General features: G+C 39.9%; 1 protein-coding gene across 2 annotated transcripts; it reads right to left on the bottom strand.

Annotated features, from left to right (window-relative positions):
- Positions 1-31: 31 nt before the first annotated feature.
- LOC307036752 (solute carrier organic anion transporter family member 1C1-like) lies at positions 32-25,095 on the bottom strand. Of its 2 annotated transcripts, XM_079677349.1 has the most exons (15): positions 24,813-25,095; positions 19,490-19,662; positions 14,227-14,368; positions 10,137-10,269; positions 9,730-9,851; positions 9,500-9,646; positions 8,507-8,605; positions 7,178-7,426; positions 6,290-6,454; positions 5,650-5,845; positions 5,220-5,385; positions 4,584-4,756; positions 2,664-2,728; positions 2,428-2,545; positions 32-2,101 (listed from the first exon to the last, which is right to left on the bottom strand). In XM_079677349.1, the coding sequence occupies exons 2-15, from the start codon at positions 19,583-19,585 to the stop codon at positions 1,864-1,866; spliced, it is 2,109 nt and encodes a 702-aa protein (XP_079533475.1). In that variant the 5' UTR covers positions 19,586-19,662; positions 24,813-25,095; the 3' UTR covers positions 32-1,863. The 2 variants fall into 2 exon arrangements, with proteins under 2 accessions (XP_079533475.1, XP_079533476.1); XM_079677350.1 differs by lacking the exons at positions 14,227-14,368; positions 24,813-25,095 and having other exon boundaries at positions 19,490-19,568.
- Between the last annotated feature and the right edge of the window lie 169 nt (positions 25,096-25,264).

Raw genomic sequence — 25,264 nt, 5'->3', positions numbered from 1 at the left:
GTTGTGCCTTGTTTCAAATGAATAACACACATTGGATATTAAAAGTTTTATTTTAGTATGACATTTAAGATATTCTTTGAAATGTTACAAAAATAATCCAGAAAACTATTTATATTCTGATTTATTTTGATGCAAGGAAATGCATCACTGAGATTGATAGCGACTTCCTTCCTCTACACACGTCTCTCTGAGTCTGTACTAGTGGCCACCTGTGCCTGAAACTTAAACCTGAATGTTTAAGACAATATCACATAATGTTAACAAAATGATACGTATCCATTGTGGAAATAAAGTCTTACACAATGATAATATGCTATAAATGTACATACTAAACAATTGTCATGAGATACAAGGCGATTTCTGACGGATTTCAAGAAAATAGGTTTCTAATTATGGGATAAAGCTGTTTATGAAAACAGAATTGTTAGAAAAACCTGAGAATAGACCATGATATTTATATGTGTGGGTTTTGGCACAAGAAAAATACACAAGAAAAAACAAATGTCTCCTAAAGACAGACTGATCAGTGAAACATAATGTATAGCAATGGCTTTTTTCACAGCAGGAACATAAATGGGCATTTCCTGTGGTCACACACGGAGGAATATTTTGCCTAAAGATTAAAACAACATAGAGTATTTATTTATATATATTTTCATTAATGTTCTAACAGTAAACATTCTGCCTCTTCTAAGGCACATCACATGGCAGACACTAGCAAGCATTGACCTCAACCAGCGGTTTAAACAAAATGGCTGTTCAAAAAGACTGCCTGCAAAAGTGAGAGAGATATTCTGAGCAAATTCTATCTAATCCTAGCCATCAGCGTTGTGACAGACTGTTGTGTACTGTTTATTCTTGATGACATTTATTTTCCTTTTCAATACCAGATTTAGAAATCAGTCAATTAGGGCTGGTGTTGTCTAAAAGCAAAATGGAGGAGCATCCATTAGACAAACGGATAAGCAAAACTCACAAAAATACAATTTCCATGTTTAGCGTGTGAGTACCAATGGAACAAGTTCACATCCAAAAAGCGCACAACAAAAACTGCAATACAATTACACGTTGGCCTAAAGTAAATGACTACAGTTTAAGACTTAACTTTTTTTCTAAGTGAGTGTAAAGGCTTCCATTCCCTAACAAGTCAAATGAAATGGCATTCAGATATGTTTAAGATGTGAGACATGATTTAGAGAGGTAACTGTTGAGTGAATGAGGCACACATCAAAACAACATCAGACAAGCCTTCTGAACGTTATTGAAATACATATTTCCATTCCCTCATATAACAACCTGTTTGAAATCATCAGTTCCTGTTTTTTTAAGGCCTTATTTCATCCTCTGTTTGAATTTGGTGTAGTGCCTCTAGTTTATAAGGCCACTTATCCTCCTCTGTCCACGACGAGTGATGACAGGAATAAAAACAGTGCTGGTCTTCAGGATCAAACTGTTTTTTGTAGCAGTCTGTACAAATCACATGTCCCATCTATCTTGTGCTACCATTGAAACCAAAAAGATATAGTTTACTCTTCTCTATAAGAAAAGTAATATCAGCATATACAGTACATTCAAGAAATATTGAAGTTATATCAAAGTTTCTGTCAAATTCACAAAGCCTTCATATGCCCAGTAGTAGTATAAATATATAATTGATGCTTTATATGAGATGATTGGATACAGCATGTGATTCCCTGCAAATCTCATTTAAATGTGCATGTGTACAGTATCACTGTACATACTGTAGGTGTAAATGTATTCTTAAATACGTGTGTGTGTGTGTGTGTGTGTGTGTGTGTGTGTGTGTGTGTGTGTGTGTGTGTGTGTGTGTGTGTGTGTGAGAGCCAAGTCGGGTCAGTTCTGTCACAGCCGTGTCTCCCTGTCTGTGCCGTTGTCTGCCGTTTGTTGTGATTGGTCAGAATTAGAAACAACAAACTCTTCCTTCCTGAGTTCTTCCAGCTCTGTTCCGCCGTTAGCCAGTGCTCCATGGACGGCATTTCTTTCCTCCTTCCTCAGCTGCCGACTGAGCAAAATGAAGCCCGGGATGCAAATAATGAAGGAGATAGACCGTAGGCTCAGAGTCAGACCCAGGTATGCTACCCTGAGAAGTTAAGATGTACACATCACATGATTACTTACTGAAGCAAAATAAAAACGTGACACTTCTTAGGACCTTTCTGGAATTATAAGGATTGTCTCCTTTTAATGATTTTTAAAGCGAAACAAGCATTGCAACACAGTTTCTATAATTTCAAAGTTGGTTCATCATTTTCCATCTTGGCAATATCAAGGGGCTCAGTGTTTTTGTTTTGGTCCGAATCAGTTTAAAATGTCACGTTGTTTTTCTTTGCAAAATAATATAAAAAGTCTCTGGAAAATAGAATACATACAATAAAAGAATCGCAGAACTTCAACTGAGTGTACTACCTGTATGCAGTGGTGTTGTAGATCCGACAGGCTCCTAAGCCTCCACACCTCTTCTGACCCCATTTAAGACATGTGGTGTCAATGATTGCTCCAAAGTAGATCGGTGCTGGGATCCCCGCTGTGAGCAGGAAACATTGTGAAGAAAGATGGAATAAGGATTCAAACCGATGCTAACACATTTTCATGGTTTGCATCTTAGACCAGCTCAAGAGAGGATGTATTTTAAGCGGACTTACCTAGGGTACGAGTTGCCATAGCGTGGAAACCTAACGCCAGGGATTTCAGCTGTGGTTGGATGCACCTGCATCAAAAAAATTGTAGACTATTTAGAAAAAAACAGCCCATTATAGATTAACTCAGTAACCTGTCTTACTCTTAATAATTTTAATGAAAAGAGTAGAAACCTCAATTTCGGACACCCTAAGAATATAAACCATGCATGTTGCATCACTATTTCATGATGAAGGGATACATTCATTGTTTGGCACTGGGTTGAAAGTACATTAGTACATGACATTAACAACAATGTATGTTCAGTGAGGTCAGTGCAGTTCAACAGGATCAGATGATATGGCTTAAGGAAATGGTGTAAGAGTGTTTGCATGTCATATGAAGGGAACAGTGTCTCTGTGTTGAGTGGAGTGTTAACCAGCAGTGAGGGCTTTGTTGCAGAAGAATCTATCTTCTTGTCCAGGGGATCTCAAGTTTTGGTGACTATGTAGGGGACCAGTGTAGGATTGATGGCAGCACAGTAACAGTGCACACATAAAGAAAACATTTATTGTTGATCTCACATCCATAGTAAACTGCAGATGTGTGCTTTATGAACTTTTTGTGACATACTATACTATGACATTTTTATGAAATAGTTTTGGAATACAGCACTATATTTCATGACATTTACTGTGCCTTCTGTATTCATACAATGTCTTACTATGTTTCTTAAATGGCAAACTATGATACATTCTTTGTGCCATATTAATGCCATTTTATATTATGATTTCATTATTTATTTGATTATGATCCTATTTTCGGGCCCTACTATTCCAGGTATTCTCAAACCCCTTAACTAAGCGCACATGTACGAAGCCAGAAGATCATTAATATCATATCATATCATTAAAACACCTGGTGCCAACTGTTGCAACCCCCTCCCCTCAACTAGGGGTCTCTGTCTGTGTTCGCTGCTTGCTGGCTCTTAATTAATCTTGTAAATAAATATACTTTCTGTAACATGACAAGTCTTCTTGCCTCCCATCTTCGTTGCAGCGTTTGAACTGGGTTGTAAAATAACTGAATTCTAGATTTTTGTCTAACTCAAGAGGTCAACAGGTCCTTCGTTTGTAGAAAGCAATGCCTAATATCCATACATTCTAGTCATACTGTGATTTTTCATGATGTTTGTGACAGAATATAACATGACTTTTCTTAATTTTGTTTCCACATATCTTCATGATTTTTGGAAACACTATGATGTCATTATATAATCTACGTATTATTCTTTGAACTTTCCACTGACCACTGTCATTTTACACAGACTATGTTACGATGCTTTTGCACATCTTTGACATACTGCACTGACTTATTTTTGCACATTTTCAACTTTTTTTCATGATCATTTCTAAATACTACATTGTGACATTTATTATATATTTTTTTGAGAAACTGTAGTCTGACATTTTCCATGATATTTTTGACACACTATACTATTACTTTTTTCATATTTGTCTACGTACTATATAATTGCTTTTCTCATAATATCTTTGACATACTCTACTATGATAATGAATGATTGAATAACAAGAACTTCTGTTTTGGTGAAGTTCAATAAAGGAAAATGTTCACTGTGTAAAGAACACAGTGTATTGAGGTCAACAGTATTACTGGGGCCATACATCTGTTTGTCATCAGCATAACATTTAATGACAACACAATGTTGACATATAATATGGTCTAACCAGAACAAGTAAAAAGAGAAAACAATTAGTATCCCCTAGTGTTAACATGTCATGAATCTGGTGAAAATCCTTATTACATTTTCAAAACAGACAAAAAGTGAAGTAATTGATGTACTAGCATTGAGGCTTATAAGATTCTTCGTAGCAGGGTAGTGATAATTATTCATTTTCCTTATATTTTTACAATTGAAATCTGACCTTATGAGAAACATGTAGCCTGGTGTGCCCCCAAGGGAGATGATAAAGGAAGTGATGACAGAGAGAGCCAGGAAATATGGGAACATCCTGTCACAGTCGTCCTTCTCAGGGCACTGCCCCGTGCTGGCCGTAAAGTTCCCAGCCACTCCGACACAGCTACAGCTAGAGAACACCTGGAGAGACATGTGTGGTGGGAATGTATTTATCAAACATTAAAGCCAACCAGGCACATAAGGATGATGTGACTACTTTGTTAGCACTCATTAGATTATGGGATCTAAGAACATTTAACTGGAAACACATCTCACTTTATTAAGTGGAAAGTAAATAAGTTAAAAAGCAAAAAAGCATAGAGTGATATATGTATAACCCTCTCAGTTATAAGCTTGAAACATAGCCAATGTTTCGTTTTGGTTTGAAATCCTGCACTTTACACAGAAAATGGTGATGGTCCCCGGATCGGACCGTAACCTTTATGTTCAAACAAAACTTCATGGCAAGAAAAATGTATTTGACTAGACATCATGTTCCTGTTTAGGCATGTACCATATTGTGCTGTGAATCCAGCACAATACTATGGTTTTCACACCAGAAATGACATTTCCGTATTACAGTTTAAGTACCTTGTCCACTTACTGTGTTTTTCCCTGAGCCAGAAGAGCTGGCGCAGCCAGCGAGACAGGGAGAAACATATGTGATGCCGTTCTCTCCACAGACTGGGTCCCAGTCGCTTGCTGAACAAAAGCAGTCTGAGTTGCATGCTGCGAACACTGAGTGTTTATCATAAGATACGCTATCCAAGCTGGAAAGGAGAGAGTGAGAGAAAGTACAATACAAAGGAAATGAATTATTAGGGCAGACATCATGAGGGACTTGAAATAAAAATGTATCTTTACCAGATAATCGTTATTTATTTGAAATTCATGAAGTGCATTCAAGTTATGGTAATTGATTACATGTCTATTAGATCAATAATATTAATGTGTGTTGTTGCTCAAATTGTAATATTATATTTTTACTTTGAAAACAGTAACTCCAACATACAAAATCATTTCCCATAACTAACCTGATGTATGGAAGTGTCACTCCGGCTACCTTGGCATTTTCGCAGCTCATTGCAAAGAAGAACAGCGACAGGATGTATCCGATCAAAGATGTGCCGAAGGCAAACCTGGCTGCGCCCATGATGTTCAGCTTCAGCCTCTTCATCAGTAAACCTCCAGAAAACATCCCCAGTGCCACAGCCGGGATATTAATCACACCTAAGATCAAGAGAATCAGCAACATGCTAGATACATTCTCACTGAAATGAAATGTTGCTTTCAATAATAAATCTGGATTTAAACAAATACAGAGTATATCATTTATTATTGTTTCAAAGGTGGCTATCATCTCTCCTTCTTGCTAATACAGAGGAGGAAACAGGACTACACAATTCCAGTTGCCTTGATCAAAGTAGAGGCCTGCTTTTTATTTTGTCAGTCTCTTTCTCATACCTTCATTTGACATCAATGTGAAGGCATGGTCTTTCATCTACACCCATGTCATTTGCTCTGGTCACTAATATTGCATTCTCTTTCATATGCAGCAAGTCTAGGCCATGCAGGCACCTCCTTTGATGAGGCCACATAAACATAAAGACTTTCATCTTACGTTATCACCATCATTAGATATTTCATTTCATATGCTGAGCACTTTTCATGTACCCATGAGAAAGTTGGCCTTTGATGCCGACTGCTTGAAGTGCTGCTCGATGTACTTGGGCTTGTAGGTTACCATGCCGATGAGGGAGTTCAGCTGGATGATTGACACACACAGGTAGATCAAGTACACAGGGTTTCCCAGTAGAGTTCGCAGGGATGGAATAAAGTCTGCAGAGAAATCGAAATATTGAAAATGTTTAATATGCAATATCTTTATGTAATAGTAAGAAATGACTGTAACACTCTCTGATAAGTGCTATGGAATCACGTTTCTGACTACATGGGGTACGTGTGACAGTAGGACATCATTTAAGTTTTGGATTTGAAAGCTGAAGTATGTAGTGACTTTACAAATCAAAAGGTAACCTGTGGAATTTGGCGAACTAGGAATACTGTGGATGTTTTTAGGTGTGGGTGGGCAAGTAGCCAAAACAATTCACATCCTGCCGTTTGTATCAATCTATACAGCTACAAAAAGAAAGGCAGTAAAAAGACTTCAAGCAAGTAAACATGGATATAAATAATACAAGTTAGAAACATTTTGTTTAAATCAACTTGAAATATTTCTCTATTTTAAGCTCCTATAACTAGTATATTATTGTTACTTTATTAATATGGTGAAGTGCTGTGATTTTCTTTGTAGAAATGTGTAGTGTAAGTGTTTTCAGCCATTTATTTCCACAGCCTATTAATCATGTAGGGGCTTTACACTTATAAAAAGGGTCAATCCATTAATATTTATGAACAAAGACACCATTCAGGGAATCTAAAGCACTGAACATTTAAAATCACCTCTGTAGAGTAGGTTATGTTTTTTTCTTGATTTTTGGTTTGTCTGTCTGTTTATCAGCAGGATTATAGATAAACTAATCGCTCTTGGTTGATACCTACCTTTGGCCATCTCTATGAAAGTAGTATTTTGGTCTGCAGGATACTTGTGCTTCCCACTATGAGGGTCTTTAATGAAACTTGTCTGCTCCGGTGTGCACTTCTCTGAGCCCTGGGCCCCGGGTATGTGCAGGGAACGAGGCAGAAACCAGAATGGGATGGCAGAGAGCAGAGTGATGACCCCTGCTATGAGGTAGCCCAGCCACCAGGCCCCCACCCAGCGGGCATCCGATGGGGTGATGGTGATAGTTTCTGTGTTTGGAGACAGAGGATGACATGTAATCAATGCTCAGTGATACACTTATGGTTAAACAAAGATGCAAAAACAGAGGTTATCAGAACACGGAAATAAAAAGCCTGACATGGAGGTTTCTAGTGAGTACTCATTTGTTCTGTTTGAGCGGTCAGTAAGTACAAACAGGCATGCATTATTGCACACTTGACAGCTTGGGTTAGCTGGGATTCTTTTTTAAAATTCTTTATCATTTAAGTTCTTTTTTTTCATTGGTTTTATTACCTGTTTGTTCTTACAGTTTACTTTATTATGTGGCTCTTTACATCCCCTTTTCAACTGTTTCTTCATACTTTTTCCTTCTTTTCTGCTACTTTTCTATTTTCCTGTTTGCAGCACTCTATTTGATTGTAGCTTAGTTCTTCCTAACCCCCGTCATGCTTTGTTCATTAGCAAATTGATGCTAATCCTGTACACCTGTTCTGAGTCCTTGGGGAATACATATGACGCAGGTGATATCTGATAATACCATGCCTCAGTTTTATGAATAAAAGGACCTCTCGTTGAAGCAGACATTTTGATTTCAATTTGGTTTTACCAATAAGATTACCAGTGGCTCTCTTCTACTCAAATGTCCAAGGAATTCATAAAAATTCATGAAAACCTATTTAGCGAACATTTATTGTATCTTTGTTTATTGTTAATTTCAATGTCTTACTCTTTTTGTATTTTCTTTATTGCACAGGGGTCACTTATCTATAAATCTAGTGTCCAACTATTGTCACCTATCGAGGAAGCACCGGGTACCCCAGAGTAGTGTAACATAACTATTCATTACCACAGATTTTAACAAGATTATATCTGACTAAATATGGTCACTAATATTACAGTGTCTCGGCCTATGGATTATTAAAATACAAACACACAGAAGAAACCGCTCTCTGAGATGCTTCTAAGATGTAAAGAAAACACATGGTTTCCAGTGTTCACATGAGCTCTTTGTGAGTCCATGGTGAGAAGTTAATGACATCAAGTCTGTCTAGGCGGACCACAAATTCTGGCCTTAAGAGACCTAGACTTATACTCATGATTAAACCCACCCATTTTTACAAATCCAATGTCCACATAGATTTTGGCACAAAGGGAGCCTAACAGGTAGCCGAACACAGGTCCAATGACGGAAATGGTCTGCACACAGCCTAGGAAACAGCAAACACACAACAAGAGACACACAACACACAAAATGGTTAGGAGTCTAGCTATCTGTACTAACAACTGATACACTCAACACATTTAACATACAGGCTCAGAGGTCACTAGTGCGCTGATCTTCTGATCAGGAGAGTACTGGTTGCATCCCCACTGCAGTCAACATGTCGTTGTGTCCCTGGGCAAGACACTTCACCCCAAGTGGCTCCTGTGGGGATTGCCCACAGTATTGAGTGTATGTAAGTCGCTTTTGGTAAAAGCGTCTAATAAGTTAAATGTTTTGGAAAACACCTAAGGGATTTACCCCCTTAGGTGTAAGGTGTACAGCGACTCTGTCATTTCCGAGTAAGAAGACTTACTCGGAAATGACAGTCTAATTAATTTACTTCATATTAAATGTGAGACTTGGATGTTACCAAAGAAAGAGCAAAACTGCTGATAGTTGTGTGGACTATGTAGGACGTTTTTTTGGGACATTAAAAAATATGTTTTGTTTTATTCATATTTAGCTATGTAATATTTTTTTCCAACAACAATCTAAGTTTGCAATCAATTATATCAGGATGTCAATAAGGCTAGGAACTTTGTTTCGTCTGCATATAAATGAAAGGGTTTGTTGTGATTTTTTATGACATTACTTGGTGGGATCAAATACGGATTAAAAAGCAATGGTCCAAGGATTGACCCCTGTGGTACTCCAGAGAGAATTTGGATCTTGTCTGGTAGAAAATTGTGAATGAACACAAGGTTTTTAAACACCTCTGTTTATTACTTATTTCTGGTGCTATTTAAGATATTCCATTCTGCAGCTTACGTTGAATATCATCAATGATAAAGGGTGTTTACTTTTCAAGTATCTTCCACTGGGGGGAGATTTGTCTTACCAATATATAGCGCAGCATTTTCCTCAGAAGCAAAATCATCTATATAAGAGATCCCAAGAGGCTGAACAGGTGTCTCTCCAATCCCCCTCAAGACATTTCCAAGGAGCACATAGATCCACATTGACAGGTTTGAGTCACCTTCACAAGCTGGAGGGCAAGGAAAAGAAGATGAGGGTAATCAGACCAATGTACTTGTGGACACTAGTCTGTATGTGTATATAAGTGCTCACCTGTGGCTGGCACTTGAGACAATTTTCCATCTTGAGCTAAGTCTGCCGGTGAGCCCACTGGACAAGGAGAGGGGTTCAGTGTTGAATTCACTACCCACCGCACAGATGTTTCATATTGGTAGCTGTAAACAAAATACAAATGGAACTGTTAAAAATACAGCTGACAGAGGTGAAACACTCATTCTACTTGGTTATAGGATACAATTTTTTAATCCTACAGAAAAGAGAATTCATAAGTAACTTAAAAAAGTAAAAAGTGAAGCCATCATTGGAACAGCAAGAATATTCGACCAACAGTAGAGGGGCTGAACAATTATTGAGAGGCTGACAAATAACAGTGCTTTAGTAAGTAGAGCAATATATTATTGAAAAAATGATGGAATTTGTTTATCATATCTTAGACTCACCGTCCAATGATGAAGTGAGGCAGAGCGATGATGAAAGTGCCAATAGACATCAGGACGCAACCTACTGCGATGATCTTTGGTCGATGGAGCTTGGCCCCAAAGTAACTGACAAAAGCTATCACCAACAGATTACCTGGGAGGACAGAGGCAGCCAGAAATACAAGGGGTTCAGAGTGCTACTTACATCTCCACAGCATGAAAATGAAAATGCAAGGCTTTGAGCAAAAAAAAGTCATGTTGAGAAGGAACAGAACCATTGATTTATTGCATTTGATTCATACTGCATTTTGTGACACTGTGTGTAAAAATGTGATGTAATCAAATGAAACGTACATTTGTAAATTTCTTTCTCTAGCAACACAAGATACAGAAACACAATGGAAAAGCAAAAAAACAAACATACATATATCCAAAACATTTCTCTATGGTCACCTTTTAGCACATTTCATTTATTATGGGCGACGTGGTGACTTAACGAGATGGCAAAACTGGCTTAGAAAGATACATTGAAGCCTTGTGGTAAAAGGCTAATTTGATGGGATGACGTCAGACCCTCCAACAAGCTCTTGTCATGTGCGTGAGAGAGAGAGAGAGAGAGGCCCTTGGAACATGTCAATAGTTATAAGTATAAGTATAGTATAGTATATAGTATAGTGTTTTGTGGTTATAAGGAATTCTAAGTAGTGCTTGTATCTATTCTGCATGTAATTCACTACATGGAAGTGGTGTTGAGGCTTGTAAAACAGGAGATTTCTTTCTTTCCAGTCAATCATTTAATTGTGTTCATTCAAGATGATTTTATATGTTATTTTTTCACTTTTTTGAATTTCGATTTACACTACTTTTACTGTTCATGTACAAGAACATGGATGTATATAATAGCCAGCTCCAATCAGCTGTGCTCATTATCCATTATTAGCTCTCTATACTGTCCTTCCTCTTCTTTAAGCATCTTTATTTCTCTCTTCTCACCTGCTCTCTTCTCCTCCCTTGCTCCCTACACTTTCTCCTCCCGTTTTCCTTCCTCTTCACACTGCCCTGCTTTGCCTCTATGTTACCCTGGCAACAGTCCTATAGAAAAAGCTTGTTGCCTTGGCCACGTGAGAGATGCAACTTTCACAGGAGACGTAGAGATGGAGAGATATGAATGAAGGGAGATTGTCCGGCAGATATACCCCACCTCAATCAGAGTGAAAGCAGGTTTTACAATCCGCCATAATGTTATTGAAGTAAAATGGAAATGATGCAGGACGACTTTTATCTTGGATGAATCATATCTCTTTGGGTCTTACTGCAAGCTTTGTGTAATTTATAACGTACAAGGGGCCCTTTGCATAATGTCATCAAGGTTACGTGAAGTATGATTAGTAGTTGTGGACTTGTGCTGCAAGCCATGATCATCTCGCAAGCTAAATCAAACTTGTGGTTGGCTGGAATAATTAAAATCAAACTCCGATACTATGTTTTGTCCAACTTGTTATAGTTAACACAGGACAAGTGGTACCTGAAAACCAGAAATTAGCATTATAAAAAGTACAATCTGACTCAACATATGACTCACTCTTTCATGAGTAATTGTTTCAAAATCAGATATACTTGGCAATTCTGACGAGCAAATGTCTTAGTAATGAGCAGTTTTAACATCGATATTGATGAAGTATCTGGGAGGAGTGCCTTGAGTGCCTTGTGCAAGGCGCAGGACCACCCCCCCACTCCCATTGCTCCCTGGGCGCTGTACAATAGCTGCCCACTGCTTCTAGACTTCTGGTACTAGGGTGGGTTAGAAGCAGAGAACACATTTCACTGTGTGCTCTGCATGTGTGGCCGTTAAAAAGGGTTTCATCCCTCCCAATTCTTCTTCTACTTCTTGAATTGGATGAAAATATTGGCCATAAACTGTAATTCGGAAAATTGCTTTGTTTATTATGTTTTCTCTTCATTTTTTACCATGTACCACATCTTGTAGTGATCAAATGTGTGTCCCTAAGAACCAACATCCCCTGGTGTGGAAACAATTTGTTTGAAATATTGTGCAAATAAAGGGTAAATCTGATAATTTATCTATATGTCTGCATACAGCAAAGCAGTAAGTGTTGTAACAAATTATTTTTGGTATTGCCCTTAAGGGTCCGTCTGCTGATTAGCATTTCCGATAAAAGCTGATCAATGCCAGCTGCTTGAGTATATTACCGAGGGTTAGTTCTAAATAAAGTCAAAGTAAAGAGAAGTTATTGCATTTGAAGTTATTCAAAACATCACAAATGTGGCTATATCTGCAACAACAAGACAGGTTTATAACCCATTATGTCCCTGCTTGACACCATGACTCACACACAGTTTGATATTCTAAAAATTGTTTATTTGAAATCAGATGAAAACAAACTGTCACGGACCCTGCCGTGTTATCTATGATTACTATACGCTTTTCGATCATAATTTCAGCGGGCGGGGGATCGGCGCTGAGGAACAGCAGAGTGCGGGTTGACAGGTGTCTGCTGAGACAGGCAAGTGTCTTAGGTTCAAGTTAGACAACTAATGTCTGGGTTAGTGTTCATGACTTCATGTTTATGTCATCTTAATATTTAATCTTGATGCACACACATTTTCCGTGCTTTCCAATAGTTTAAAATACTTTTATTCCACTGTTAAATAACCTGTTCAATACAAACATGCCACTTGTAAAAATTAAATTACATTTCCGTGAAGTGATATTTGTTTAGTGAGCTTATTAGAGGATGTTCCCTGAAAGACTGTACAATGTCAATGAAGATGTCAGACTTAGTATATTTGTTAATAATTACATACAAATATGGAATTTGTGTGTGTGTGTTCCAAGTGAATCTGCGGCCCCCTGGTAGCCAGTACATAAATCATGTGGCCCCCACAACCATCCAAGTTGCCCATCCCTGCTACAGTATAAATACTACCGCAGTTCCTAAACTGTAATGGAAGCGCAGCATTAAGTGAGCCTGGCCTAACAAGGCCTAGCCATACCGTACTAAGCCGAGCAAGGCCCTGCAGTGGAAAAACGCCAAACTGTAGGGAAGGTGGGGGCTCTCCATCTCCAGCTGCCGTGTTTGCTCCCAGCTGGGAAAACGGAATGGGTAGGTTGTGTTTCAGGTGCAGTTTAAGGTTGGTCGTATTGCTAGCTTTTGTTGCTACCTTTTTAAACAAATGCAACACACTGCCCGGCTCATTCAAGTCCGTAGGTTCGCCTCGTTGATTTGGCTTAAAGGTGACCTATCATGCAAAATGCACTTTTTTACCTCTTTTATACATGAATATGTGTCCCCGGTGTTCCAGGGAACTCACCAAGTGTCAGAAAACACAACCCTGTCTATTTTCCTCCATACCCAAATCTCTTAAAAAGGGGATGCAACGGATCTGATACAGACTGATCCAGATTTGAACACTTCTAAGACGTCACAGAAGTAGCGCTACGGCTATTGGGCCAACTCTACCAATCAGGAGGAGACAGCCATGGACATTACCGTTTCGAAAGCGCTGGAGACGCTGTAGTACATATGCCAGGCCTGTAGATGGTGCTGTTCTCACAGAATCAGCCCATGCAAAGACAGTGTTAAATTGAGCGAAATCAGGAATGGCTAAAATGCATGATCTGTTTGGTATTTTGAAAAATAAAAAGTATGAATATGCCTTATATAGGTATGGTCCTACACTATATTATTCAAATATAGCATGATAGGTCCACTTTAAATCCAAAATATCCCCACACCGGAGATGTGGTATTAGATTTTGCAACCACTTCCATGTAACTTCAAATTCCCCTCAAGTAAGTCACAGGTTGTCTCCTGCTTGTCTTTATATTATTCATTTGGCTGCTACACTGCTGCACGCGGAGTATCCTGACCTGGCTGTGTCATGGGACCTGACACACACACACACACACACACACACACACACACACACACACACACACACACACACACACACACACACACACACACACACACACACACACACACACACACACACACACACACACACACACACACACACACACACACACACACACACACACACACACACACACACACACACACACACACACTGTGTCAGGCCTACTCACCAACCTCGAAGCTCCCGTCAATGACACCTATTAGGTAACTGGGGATGTCAAAGCGCCTCTCCAGCTGAGTTATTGTGCTCTTCATGTAGCTCCCCGACAGAGCCTTTGCAAAATAGGCAAAGGACAAAGCCACCAGAAACATCTGGGAGCAGAGAGTAGGATGAGAAAGGGAGAGAGAAAGACACGAAGAAAGGCATTACAATTAATACAAGCAGTGTTTTAATCTAATTATAAAAGTATCATTGTGTGGTGTACACTTGCTATCTGTTAACTAGCTATAAACAAAAAAGAAGCCCTTGAGTGGTATCTCTTCAGTTGCTCCTCTGCGTGAACTCGGCTCATTACCCTACTTCCACTGGTCTGACGTGCATTAATTAACACGTGCCAGCCTTTCTATCAGGATCAGAAATAATGTGGTCCGATAAATTGAGGCTTAAGTAGTGGGTGGGGATGATAGGAGATGAACACAAAGGGTAGGTCAGATTTTGGCTTATATTTCAATGAATACAGCCAGATAGACAAATTGATCAATGTTTGGATTAACAAAGGTGCATGTAGGACGGACTAGCACACAGCTAGATGTGGAGAATAAAATAAGTCAAAAGCGCACAATATAAAGAGAAACCTAGCAGAGACAGAGAAGCAATCTCCATTCAGTTGTGTCCTCCTTGATAGTTTTAATTTGTGCTACAATGAGACCAAAGAGCAGTGAGCTGACTCCAATAGTGACTGGACTCAAATCAACGATTCTCACAGTTAGGACCAAAGCCAATTTATTAAACTCATATAATGACAGAGGTCCACAACACCACGCAAATTCAGTTTCCTTGTTAACATCAAAGTAGTCCCAAAATCTACTCGGAGCAATATTTGTACTTATGTCGTTTGTTTCACTGACAAGGATATTAAATTAGACTAAATCAATCTCATTATAAAATGCTTCAGTCTCAATAACTTACTCATCCCACACCCCTTCAAATGCAAGAGAAAATATAAATAATCCCCAAATGATGGACTGTAAAATCCCTGAGAAAATATTCCCCTGCTTTTTTATTTATTTCTTATGATCTTGCCTTAAGGTGGTGAATGTAAAGCTATGTAGACTTTACATTGAAGAATGATATACAATGGAGCCCTTATGCTTAAATTAGGGTGTTGATATCAACAGCTTTCCATCTACGGTATATCTCCAGTATGTTTTATTGCTGCATGTTGCATCTTTACGCTTTGGGATGTTTACAATTTGGTATGGAGTATTTTGAGCAATTAGATAATTAATCCCTAGTTTATTCTTTAATAAAAAATGTTTAAGGGAAAACAGACCACCTTTCAACTCCCCTCAACCCCAGCATATCCAAATGGTATGATTGTTGACGGGTTAGGGTCAGAGACAATTGCATCGCTTTCTGTTTTCCTCATAGTCTCAAACACAATCAACATAGGACAAACTAATTGTGTTTCCCACAGTCACTTTGTTTGTTACATTTTTTACTCTATTGGGGAAATAAGTGCAAATTGCTATAATTGTTGATAAAATAGCTACCTTAAAATAAAAGTGCAATACTCTTCCTGTTTTGGTTGTGAAATGGTTGACTGACTTTCTTTGGGCTGTAAATTGAGGATTCATTTGGAAGATCTTACCTTGTGGCAAAACTAATTTGAACTAAACATCAATAATAAACATAAAGAGCAATTACACAATAAATGGATGAATTTAGGCTAATATTAAATAAATAAGAAACTTTATTTTACCTTGATATAAATGAACATACATCTAAATGCTTGATACAGTCTAAAAGTGGTCAGTTCATAAAGCAATGCTAATAGAAAACCTACAAAATGTGACTTAAAATTACTATTCGAATATGTACTAGAAAAGTACATAAAAGCTTCTCATGTACACAACAAAGGTTTGTTACTTCAGCCCCCACAGGTAAGCATATGTGTGGTGTGAACATGGTCACAAAAACCTTTTCCTTATCCTTGTGCGTCTATGTCTATTTTACTCCTCTGAATTACTTACTCTCTACTGTATATCCACTACAAAAAACGGCTTGATCCTTTCATACAATTTGCCTTGCGGGCACAATGACAGTGGTTTCACGCAGAGGTCAGAGAGAAGAAGAAAACAATCCTTGTTTTATAGATTACAAAGTGTCCATTGAAATAATAGAATGGGATCTATGCAAACAGAGTGGAGATTATGCCCACCACCAGTGCAAGCTGCAGGGCATTAACGAAAGTAACTCATCACATGTGCATTTCCTGGGGGTTTTGACCTTTTATCCAAAGCGATTTACATACATTCAGTACTGTGGACAATCCCCACAGGAGCAATTTGTAGCTAAGTGTCTTGCCCAGGGACACAACAACATGCTGACTGCAGTGGGACTCAAACTTGGTACCCCCTGATTCCAAGTCCATACTTGTTTTAGTGTGGTAAAAAGGTTTACGGTAAAGAACACAACATCTATAAGAATTGTAATAATCCAGTGGTTGCTTTCCTCTGTGTTTATCAAGTTGGCTTTACATTCTGAGGCATAATGTAGTGCTGTTTTTGTTCAATATGATTGAGTTGACTCAAGCTGTTTACCTTTCTAGTGTTGCCTGTGGTAACAAGTCCATTAGAGACGCATGTTGGAATATACTCATTTTATAAATCATTGGTAGTAAAATTCTCAGAAATGTTTTCAAGATTTATTCATTTGGTAGAGAATAAAAAAATGTTGACAAAAATAAAATGATGTTGCCTCTGATCAGAGCCAAGCTAGTTGTTTGATCACATTTCCAGTATTTGTGCGAAGCTAACAAACTGCTGGATGATTCATTACTTTTATTGTTGAGAAATATCCAAATGAAGCCAAAATAAATGGATGATTAATGACTTCGTTTTTTTTAGAAACTTCTTTCCCATATTGAGAATGCAACAATGGGATGCATTGTGACATTTTCATTCTGTTATCTTAATTCGTTTTTTCAAAGTGTCAAATGAGCAGTGGCCTCATTGTGATTACTAATCAGTCAAAAAAAGGGATACACATTAAGACTCTTTAAACATTTCCTCATAACCTGCGACCCGCTTTTGTTCTGAGCTTTTGATGTCATTCACCTAATGCACACAGTTTTATTTTATTTGTCAAAGTGATGATAAATATTAGAAAAAATAATGTATCATTAAATACGCAAGGTGATACGAAGCAATTACAGGAGTTCTGAGATGGTATTTAAAGCCAGACAGAAATAAGAAATTAGAATTAATACAAAACCTGGGACATTGTAGAACTAACGTTCCAGTCTTAGTGGATGAATTAACAACAAAAAAAGAGACTAACATTGAGCACAAGATTAGAGTTAAAACGGGCTGTGCCATGCCTCAGCCGATCAGGAACCCAAACAATTCTGAGAAGAAAACATAAGTCTGTCCTGCTACTGCAGTCTCTGTTGTGATAAGCTACTTGAACACCATTGTCTCATGTCACTTTCATGTGGGGAAAAAGCAACAAAGTGTCTGATCTCGTTTTATTTTTGAGAAGGTTGTTTGAGGTAGAAGAAATAAAAGAGAAAGAAGAAAAGCCTGAGGTGGTCTATTTATAAGATTCACATTATGTTCTGCCTCATTTTCTGAGAAGGAAACCTTGATAACCATTGTGAAATGTTCACTATGGCAACAAGAGGACACACTCGTAGTATTAATGTAAAAAAGCAAGTGGTGGCTGAAGTACTGTAGAAAGCCATAAGCTTAAATTTGCCTAATTCAAGGGTTATTATCTCTGCATGATCCGGAATCTTCAAGAACACGCTTTATATTGTACTTAAACCTGTTAGGATGTTTGGTGTGTTGTTGCCGGATAAATAAATAAGGTTCAAATAGGGATGGCAGATGGATTTTTTTTCAGATAAGATATTAGAGGAGATGTGAGATTTCATTTTTCTATTGAAACAGTTAAGCTACAATTTTCACAGCTAAACATAATACAGAGGCAGTGGCACATTATTTAGCTTCCCTTTTAAATAGGTTATTTTAGAAACTGTTTACTAAAATTGTATTATCCTTTATTCTGATATGTTTAAAGTGCTCTACAATTCAACATGTATCCTCTTTGTAGGTATTCAGAATCTGACATTCTAGTCCCAACTGATAATTAACAAGTAATGGTACATAATAAATATGGGTGATCAAAAGCTCCACAATAGCTAGCTTTTTAATGGACATTGGTTTTTATCACCAGTGATTTTGTGAGCCTTTTAAGTAAATCCTTGAAGTGCTAAGAACAACTCAGCAAGCTCCATTTGCTGTTTAACACTCAAGTGAAATAGTTTTATCAACCACTTTTCCAAGGTCCAAAATGTAATGTCTTTGACAATCATCAATAAAGGTGATAGAAAATATTGTTTTGTGATTACTAAACATGTACAACTACCTTGTGTCTCATTCATTTGTAAGTAAAAAAACGTACTACAAATCTACAAAGAAAGCATCAGCACTGTACAAGTTCACTTTCTCCTAGAAGTGCCAATAGATGGATTTCCTGTTAACAAATAATCACGACAGGGGGTTCGCAAACAGATGATAGCTAGTATGTATATATTTTGAGTATTCAGATATTTTAAAAACGTGCAGGAAAACACGTATATACAATTCAGAGGCAAATGTGTAGGTTGCAATCATCCTGGAATTTATTGTGGAAGTATTTATTTGTTACCATATGCCACAGTTTGATAGACTAGTTGGCCCTGATCAGTCAACACATTTTCTATTAATAAACTAATGTAGTAGCAGCAATAATAAATCCAGTAGAGTAAACCCGGACATCGCATATTTAGCTCTTACATGGGAACAATGACCTGTGTGTCCTAAACTATCAACAGCACTCCAACAAGTAACATTTCCACTTAGATAAAAGATTAGCCTATGTGTTAAGACCACATAACACCCTTATTCTGCATATTACACAAGTTACTTTCTAGTGCCTTGTGTAAACTTGCAAATGTGTCGAATTAGTGCAAAGCCCTTGTCATAAATAATCTAAAGTGTACTGTTGAATGCATGCTTAATTTCCTGTGAAATCCTACAAATACCTCAGGTTTAAAACAGTAACCCTCAAGTACACACATCATCCTTCTGGAAGCAACTTGTTAGACTGTAATTTGGTTATGTAGCATACGAACTAAGACCGCATGTGATCCCTTCCCAACACACGCTACGCATATCAAAGAGAAACATGTGTCAGCTGGAGCTACATTAATCCACATGTTTCTGTACCTTCAGGCTGTTACAGGGAGAGGTGCGGGGTTTTCCGGCTGCGGCGTCACTGCCTCCATTCCCCTGTGCGCGTCCTTGCTCATGTCCCACCTCCATCCTCCAGAAACGTCTCTATGTCTGCTTAGCAGAAGTCTCCCACGTAATGCAATTTCTTGGCACTGATGCATGCAACCCTGCAAATGGATAATTCAAGCATGTGACCCACTTTTCATCCTCAGCTCAAAAACAGAAACATGTCTGCAGCAGCCAGCAGAGGGGAGACAGACACACAAACAATAGTCCCTGTATGTGTTCTGGAGATCTTAAGACTTATAACACAACTAAACATTGTAATGACACATATGACATTTGCCCTTTTCCAGAACACTAGGTTTTCGTTTCCAGTTTACAATTTTCTGCCACAGTATCAAAAACAGAGCTAAGCATTCATACATTTCACAATTACATACTTTGTTTTGTTGTTCGGCCATTAACTGACAGCATGTGACCGACTGAAAAAAAGCTATCACGAAAATGTACTTGTCTTAACCATTTAGAGGCTGTTCCTGCATGGGAGCTTGATTTTAGGCTTCTGACAGCCCCTGTTAAGTCTAAGGAAAAGCCTGCATATTTTCTGATTTGATACCGTTATACCACTGTATTCGTTGTATTATTGTATGGAGATTCTAAGAGTACTTTCTTCTCACTCCAGTCCTCATATTCATCTTGTTTATTTCACATATACAGTACTGGACTCTCCACCCCTTCAGTAGATTTCCAGTAGTCAGAAACAGTGAATGTAATTGGTCAAGGGGACCATGTTAGTGATTGTAATAGAGGAAAAGAACACACACATAATGCCATCACCATTTGTTTGTTATATTATTATATCAACGTACATTTAATCTGTCACTGCTATATAATGACTGGTGAAAGAGACGTTCTTAATTGCTGTTAGAATAAAATACTTTCAATACAAATCCTTATGACTAATTTGGCTTGATTCTAAGTGAACGGGTCAATTTGACCCTGAACAGAAGAGGTGCCTCGTCTCTATTTATCAACATCAACCAACTGGAAAAAAAATTGGAACATTTTAAAAGTAATTTAAAAAATGTTATGTTATGCAAAACTAATGTATTTTATATCAAAGTTTTTTCAATGTAAAAAATAAAATAGAAAAATGTCTTTCAATGTATATGTTTTGTAAAAAACGAGTGACTTATCCTAATGAGTGACTATTTGGGGTGTCCTGCTATCACCCTGGAGTGAAATAAGTCTTTGATACTGGAGAGTTTTTGTTTTATTCTTATCTAAAAACAGTGGGACGATGGCTCATATAATAAAGATTTCAAAGGTCTTTTATTTTGAAACTCTACATCAGAATGTCCTGATTCTTTCTGAGTGGCTAGATGGGGTGTCCTGCTACCACCCTGAAGTGAAATAAGTCTTTGATGATTGACAGTTTTGTATTTATTATTATCTAAAAACAGAAGGCCCATATGAGTTTTCAAAAGCATTTTATTTTTAAACTCCTTAAGTTTTACATTCACTCAGTTATAATGTGGTAGTTATACGTAGTTTGTTTTAAACTATTATTGATCACGTTATATAGTACATATTTCTTAATTTAATCTCCAGTGTATATGAATATGTTTGGTATATTTGTTATTGACCGAGTAAGCGCTTTTATTTTGAAGGCAGTTTTCCCAGGTCTCTACTGTAGTAATAATAATAATAATAATAATATATTTAATTTGTTAGCGCTTTTACAGGTGCTCAAAGACGCTTTATAGATAATAGTGAAGAAAAAAAAAAGAGAAGAAAGGAACAACAAAATAAATATATAGTTAAAGTTAAAGTCAAATAATACAAAAACAATCACACATGAAAAGCCAGATTGAAGAGGTGAGTTGCATAGGAATGCATAGGATGCATAGGATATTCGTGCACCGCAATACAACGTGCGGACTGGCTTGACTGCGTTTTCGCAAGTGGAGGCTGGCTTGACCGCAGTCACCTGTTCCTCTCCCAGAGCAATAAGAGGAGTTGATGAAGTCCTGAAAATGCAAAGTTTAAAGAGGAATTGGCCTTTAAATAAATATTAAGCCTGTAGCCTACGTGTTTTTTAAATGTACTTTCATAATATGTTTCTTAATGCTCTTAATGTCTTTCATTTGTTTAAAGCACTTTGAATTGCCTTGTGTTGAAATGTGCTTGTGTGGTGACTCTAGTTAACCATAATTCACTTTTGGGTCACAGTTCCTACACGGACCTGGTTTAGCGTAACACCGGAGATATAGGTTGCCAAGCAAGAGCTAGCAACGCACTCTAACTTGACTCTCCTCACTGAGTACATGTCTGATAGTACTATTGCTTGATGGAAAATAAAGAGCGGAAATCCCTTTTAAATACTCCGCCTCCGACTCCTTCTTACCGGCACTACACTGGTGACCCTGAGTTTTTCGAGATAGTTTCCGAAAAAAAATTGAACATGGCTGAACGAGATGTTTTCGTTAAGCTGCCGGAGTTTTGGGAGCATGCCGCGGAGGCATGGTTTGCACACGTGGAGGCTCACTTCGCTTGCAAGCATCTCCATGACGAAGATCTGAGATATTACCACCACGTGGTGGCTTCGCTGGGGGTTTCTACTTCAGCCAATTTAGTGGGTTTCATCGCAGCACCCACACGCCTCGGCAAATACGAGGCTATCAAGGCTCTTCTCCTGAAGACATTTGGTTTATCGACGAGAGAAAGAGCCCGCCAAATTATGGACATTCAGGGCCTCGGAGATGGCAAGCCATCTCAGTTAATGGAGAAGATGCTAAGCCTGCTAGGAGGGGAAGATACCCAGATTTTGTTCATGGAGATGTTTCTTCAACACTTACCTCCCCGGGTCCAGACAGCGTTGGCCAACACATCCATCACGGAGCTGGCACTGATCACGCCGATCATCACTGGCCGAAGAAGCGGACCGTTTCTTCCTGGCTACACGACAGTCTGGTACGGAGGCGTTGGATGTGGCGCACAGCGGCCCTTCTGCGGGCAAGAAAGCATGGCGGAGGCCGGACACAGCGACGCCGAGTCGGCGAGGGGATACCGGTGAGTGCTTCTACCATGCACGTTTCGGGACGATGGCAAAGAGGTGCATCGCTCCATGCAGCTACAAGCCTCCGGGAAACGGAGATGCCGACGCTCAGTAGTGGCTCTGAGCGTCGGCGGCACGGTCAGGTTCCTTTTCGTCAAAGACAGTGTTTCAGGGAGCCATGTCGAACTTGGTTGCCGATTGCCTGTCCAGGGTCGTCATCGGAGCCGTCCAGCTGGGCCTGGATTATGCTCGTATGGCGGCGGACCAGGTCACCGACTCCGGCGTCCAGAGTCTGAAGACAGAGAGCGCTGGGCTGCGCCTGGAGGACGTGGTGTTCGGCGACGCGGGCATAACCCTTCTGTGCGACGTCTCTACGGGCCTGTCACGACCGGTCGTCCCCGCCAACTGGAGGCGTCCTGTTTTCGAGGCGGTGCACGGCTTGTCTCATCCTGGCGTTAAACCTTCGGTGCGCTTGGTGACCGCGAAGTTTGTCTGGCGTGGGCTGAAAAAGGATGTAAGAGCTTGGGCTGGGGGGTGCGTGGCTTGTCAACGCGCTAAGGTGCACCGCCACACGAAGGCCCCTTTGGAGCGGTTCCTAGTGCCAGAGAGGAGGTTTGATCATGTTAACATCGAACTGGTAGGTCCGTTGCCCTCCTCTCAGGGTTTTTCCTACCTCCTCACCATGGTGGATAGGACGACCCGTTGGCCGTAAGCGGTTCCTCTTGTGTCGACTTCAGCCGCTGACGTGGCTAGAGCTTTTATCGCGACGTGGGTGTGTCGTTTTGGCACCCCGTCTGACATTTTCCTCGTCCTGAGTTTTTCGAGATAGTTTCCGAAAAGAAATTGAACATGGCTGAACGAGATGTTTTCGTTAAGCTGCCGGAGTTTTGGGAGCATGCCGCGGAGGCATGGTTTGCACACGTGGAGGCTCACTTCGCTTGCAAGCATCTCCACGACGAAGATCTGAGATATTACCACCACGTGGTGGCTTCGCTGGGGGTTTCTACTTCAGCCAACTTAGTGGGTTTCATCGCAGCACCCACACGCCTCGGCAAATACGAGGCTATCAAGGCTCTTCTCCTGAAGACATTTGGTTTATCGACGAGAGAAAGAGCCCGCCAAATTATGGACATTCAGGGCCTCGGCTCACAGTTCACTTCAGGGCTCTGGGGCTCTGTTGCAGGCAGTTTGGGGGTCAAACTGCACAGGACTACCGCTTACCACCCCCAGGCTAACGACCTCTGCGAGCGCTTCCATCGCTCCATGAAGGCGGCGCTCAAGTAACTGGGTCGACAAGCTGCCCTGGGTGATGTTGGGCCTGAGGACCGCGCCTAAGGAGGATCTGCAGTGCTCCACGGCGGAGATGGTTTACGGTCAACCCCTGAGAGTCCCAGGGGAATTCCTACCCAAGGCATCAGTTCTTTGGTCTCCTACGGCTCAACGGGTTTTCCTGCAAGATGCAGCGGAGGCTTTCGTTCCGGTTCCGACTTCTCAGCACGGAGCGCCGGGGTCTCGTTTTCATCCGACACGACGCGCAAAGGGGCCCCCTACAGCCCCCTTACGATGGGCCTTTCCGGGTTTTGGACAGGGGGACAAGCACCTGGTGGTCGACATGGGTGCTAAGGCAGAGACTGTCTCGGTGGACCGGGTTAAGGCTGCTCATTTGGAGTTGGAGCAGCCGGTGGTGTTGGCCCGTCCACCACGACGGGGTCGCCCCCCGTCTTCGATTCCCGCTACAGGTTTGAGTCCTGTGGTCCCGGTTCCCACTTTGCCGGGAACCGCACGTTCAGAGGTTGTTTTGCCTGCCCCCATACTCAGGAGTAGAGGGGGTCGGCGTGTTGTTCCTCCCCGCCGCACGGACTTTGTTTATCTGTCAATTCTGGGGGGACTTGTGTGGTGACTCTAGTTAACCATAATTCACTTTTGGGTCACAGTTCCTACACGGACCTGGTTTAGTGTAACACCGGAGATATAGGTTGCCAAGGTAGAGCTAGCAACGTACTCTAACTTGACTCTCCTCACTGAGTACATGTCTGATACTACTATTGCTTGATGGAAAATAAAGAGTGGAAATCTCTTTTAAATACTCCGCCTCTGACTCCTTCTTACCGGCGCTACACTATATAAATAAACGTGCCTTGCCTTGCCTAAACACAGTAAGTAAAAAAAAGGGATTTCAATATCTTCACCACTGGAATAAAAAAAAGTGCGATACATCAGATATTCAGCAGAAGAAGAAAAAAGCGCACCACTTACCTCGGTGTCCAGTTGCTTTACTACTCAGACAAAAAAAAAAGGCAATCGGAAAGACAGGTAGCCTCCCTTCAGCCAGCTCCAGTCAAACTGTTCATGTGGATGAGAAAGGAGGAGAAGCGAACACCCGTATTATGAATGCTCTGAGACCAATATGCACCTTCAGAGTTCATTTCCAGCCGACTTCACGGTTACTTCAGGCAGACGAATCGAGATCAAATAAGGATTTATATCTGGAAACAACTAGTCATCACCGGTTGGTCTCCATCATTGTGGAGATACGGTCTGCTCGACGCGCTGCTACCTGTTTCCTGGACACACTCTCTCTCTCTCTCTCTCTCTCTCTCTCTCTCTTTCTCTCTCTCTCTCTCTCTCTCTCTCTCTCTCTCTCTCTCTCTCTAAAATTCCACTGAGCTTTATCATACAGTGCCAATGCCATGCATTGTTTAGAGGCT

Source organism: Notothenia rossii (assembly GCF_949606895.1).
Source record: "Notothenia rossii genome assembly, chromosome: 4".
In the NCBI taxonomy this organism is placed as follows: domain Eukaryota; kingdom Metazoa; phylum Chordata; class Actinopteri; order Perciformes; family Nototheniidae; genus Notothenia; species Notothenia rossii.
The sequence above is the reverse complement of the archived record's forward strand: the minus strand, read 5'-3'. Positions and strand labels throughout refer to the sequence as shown.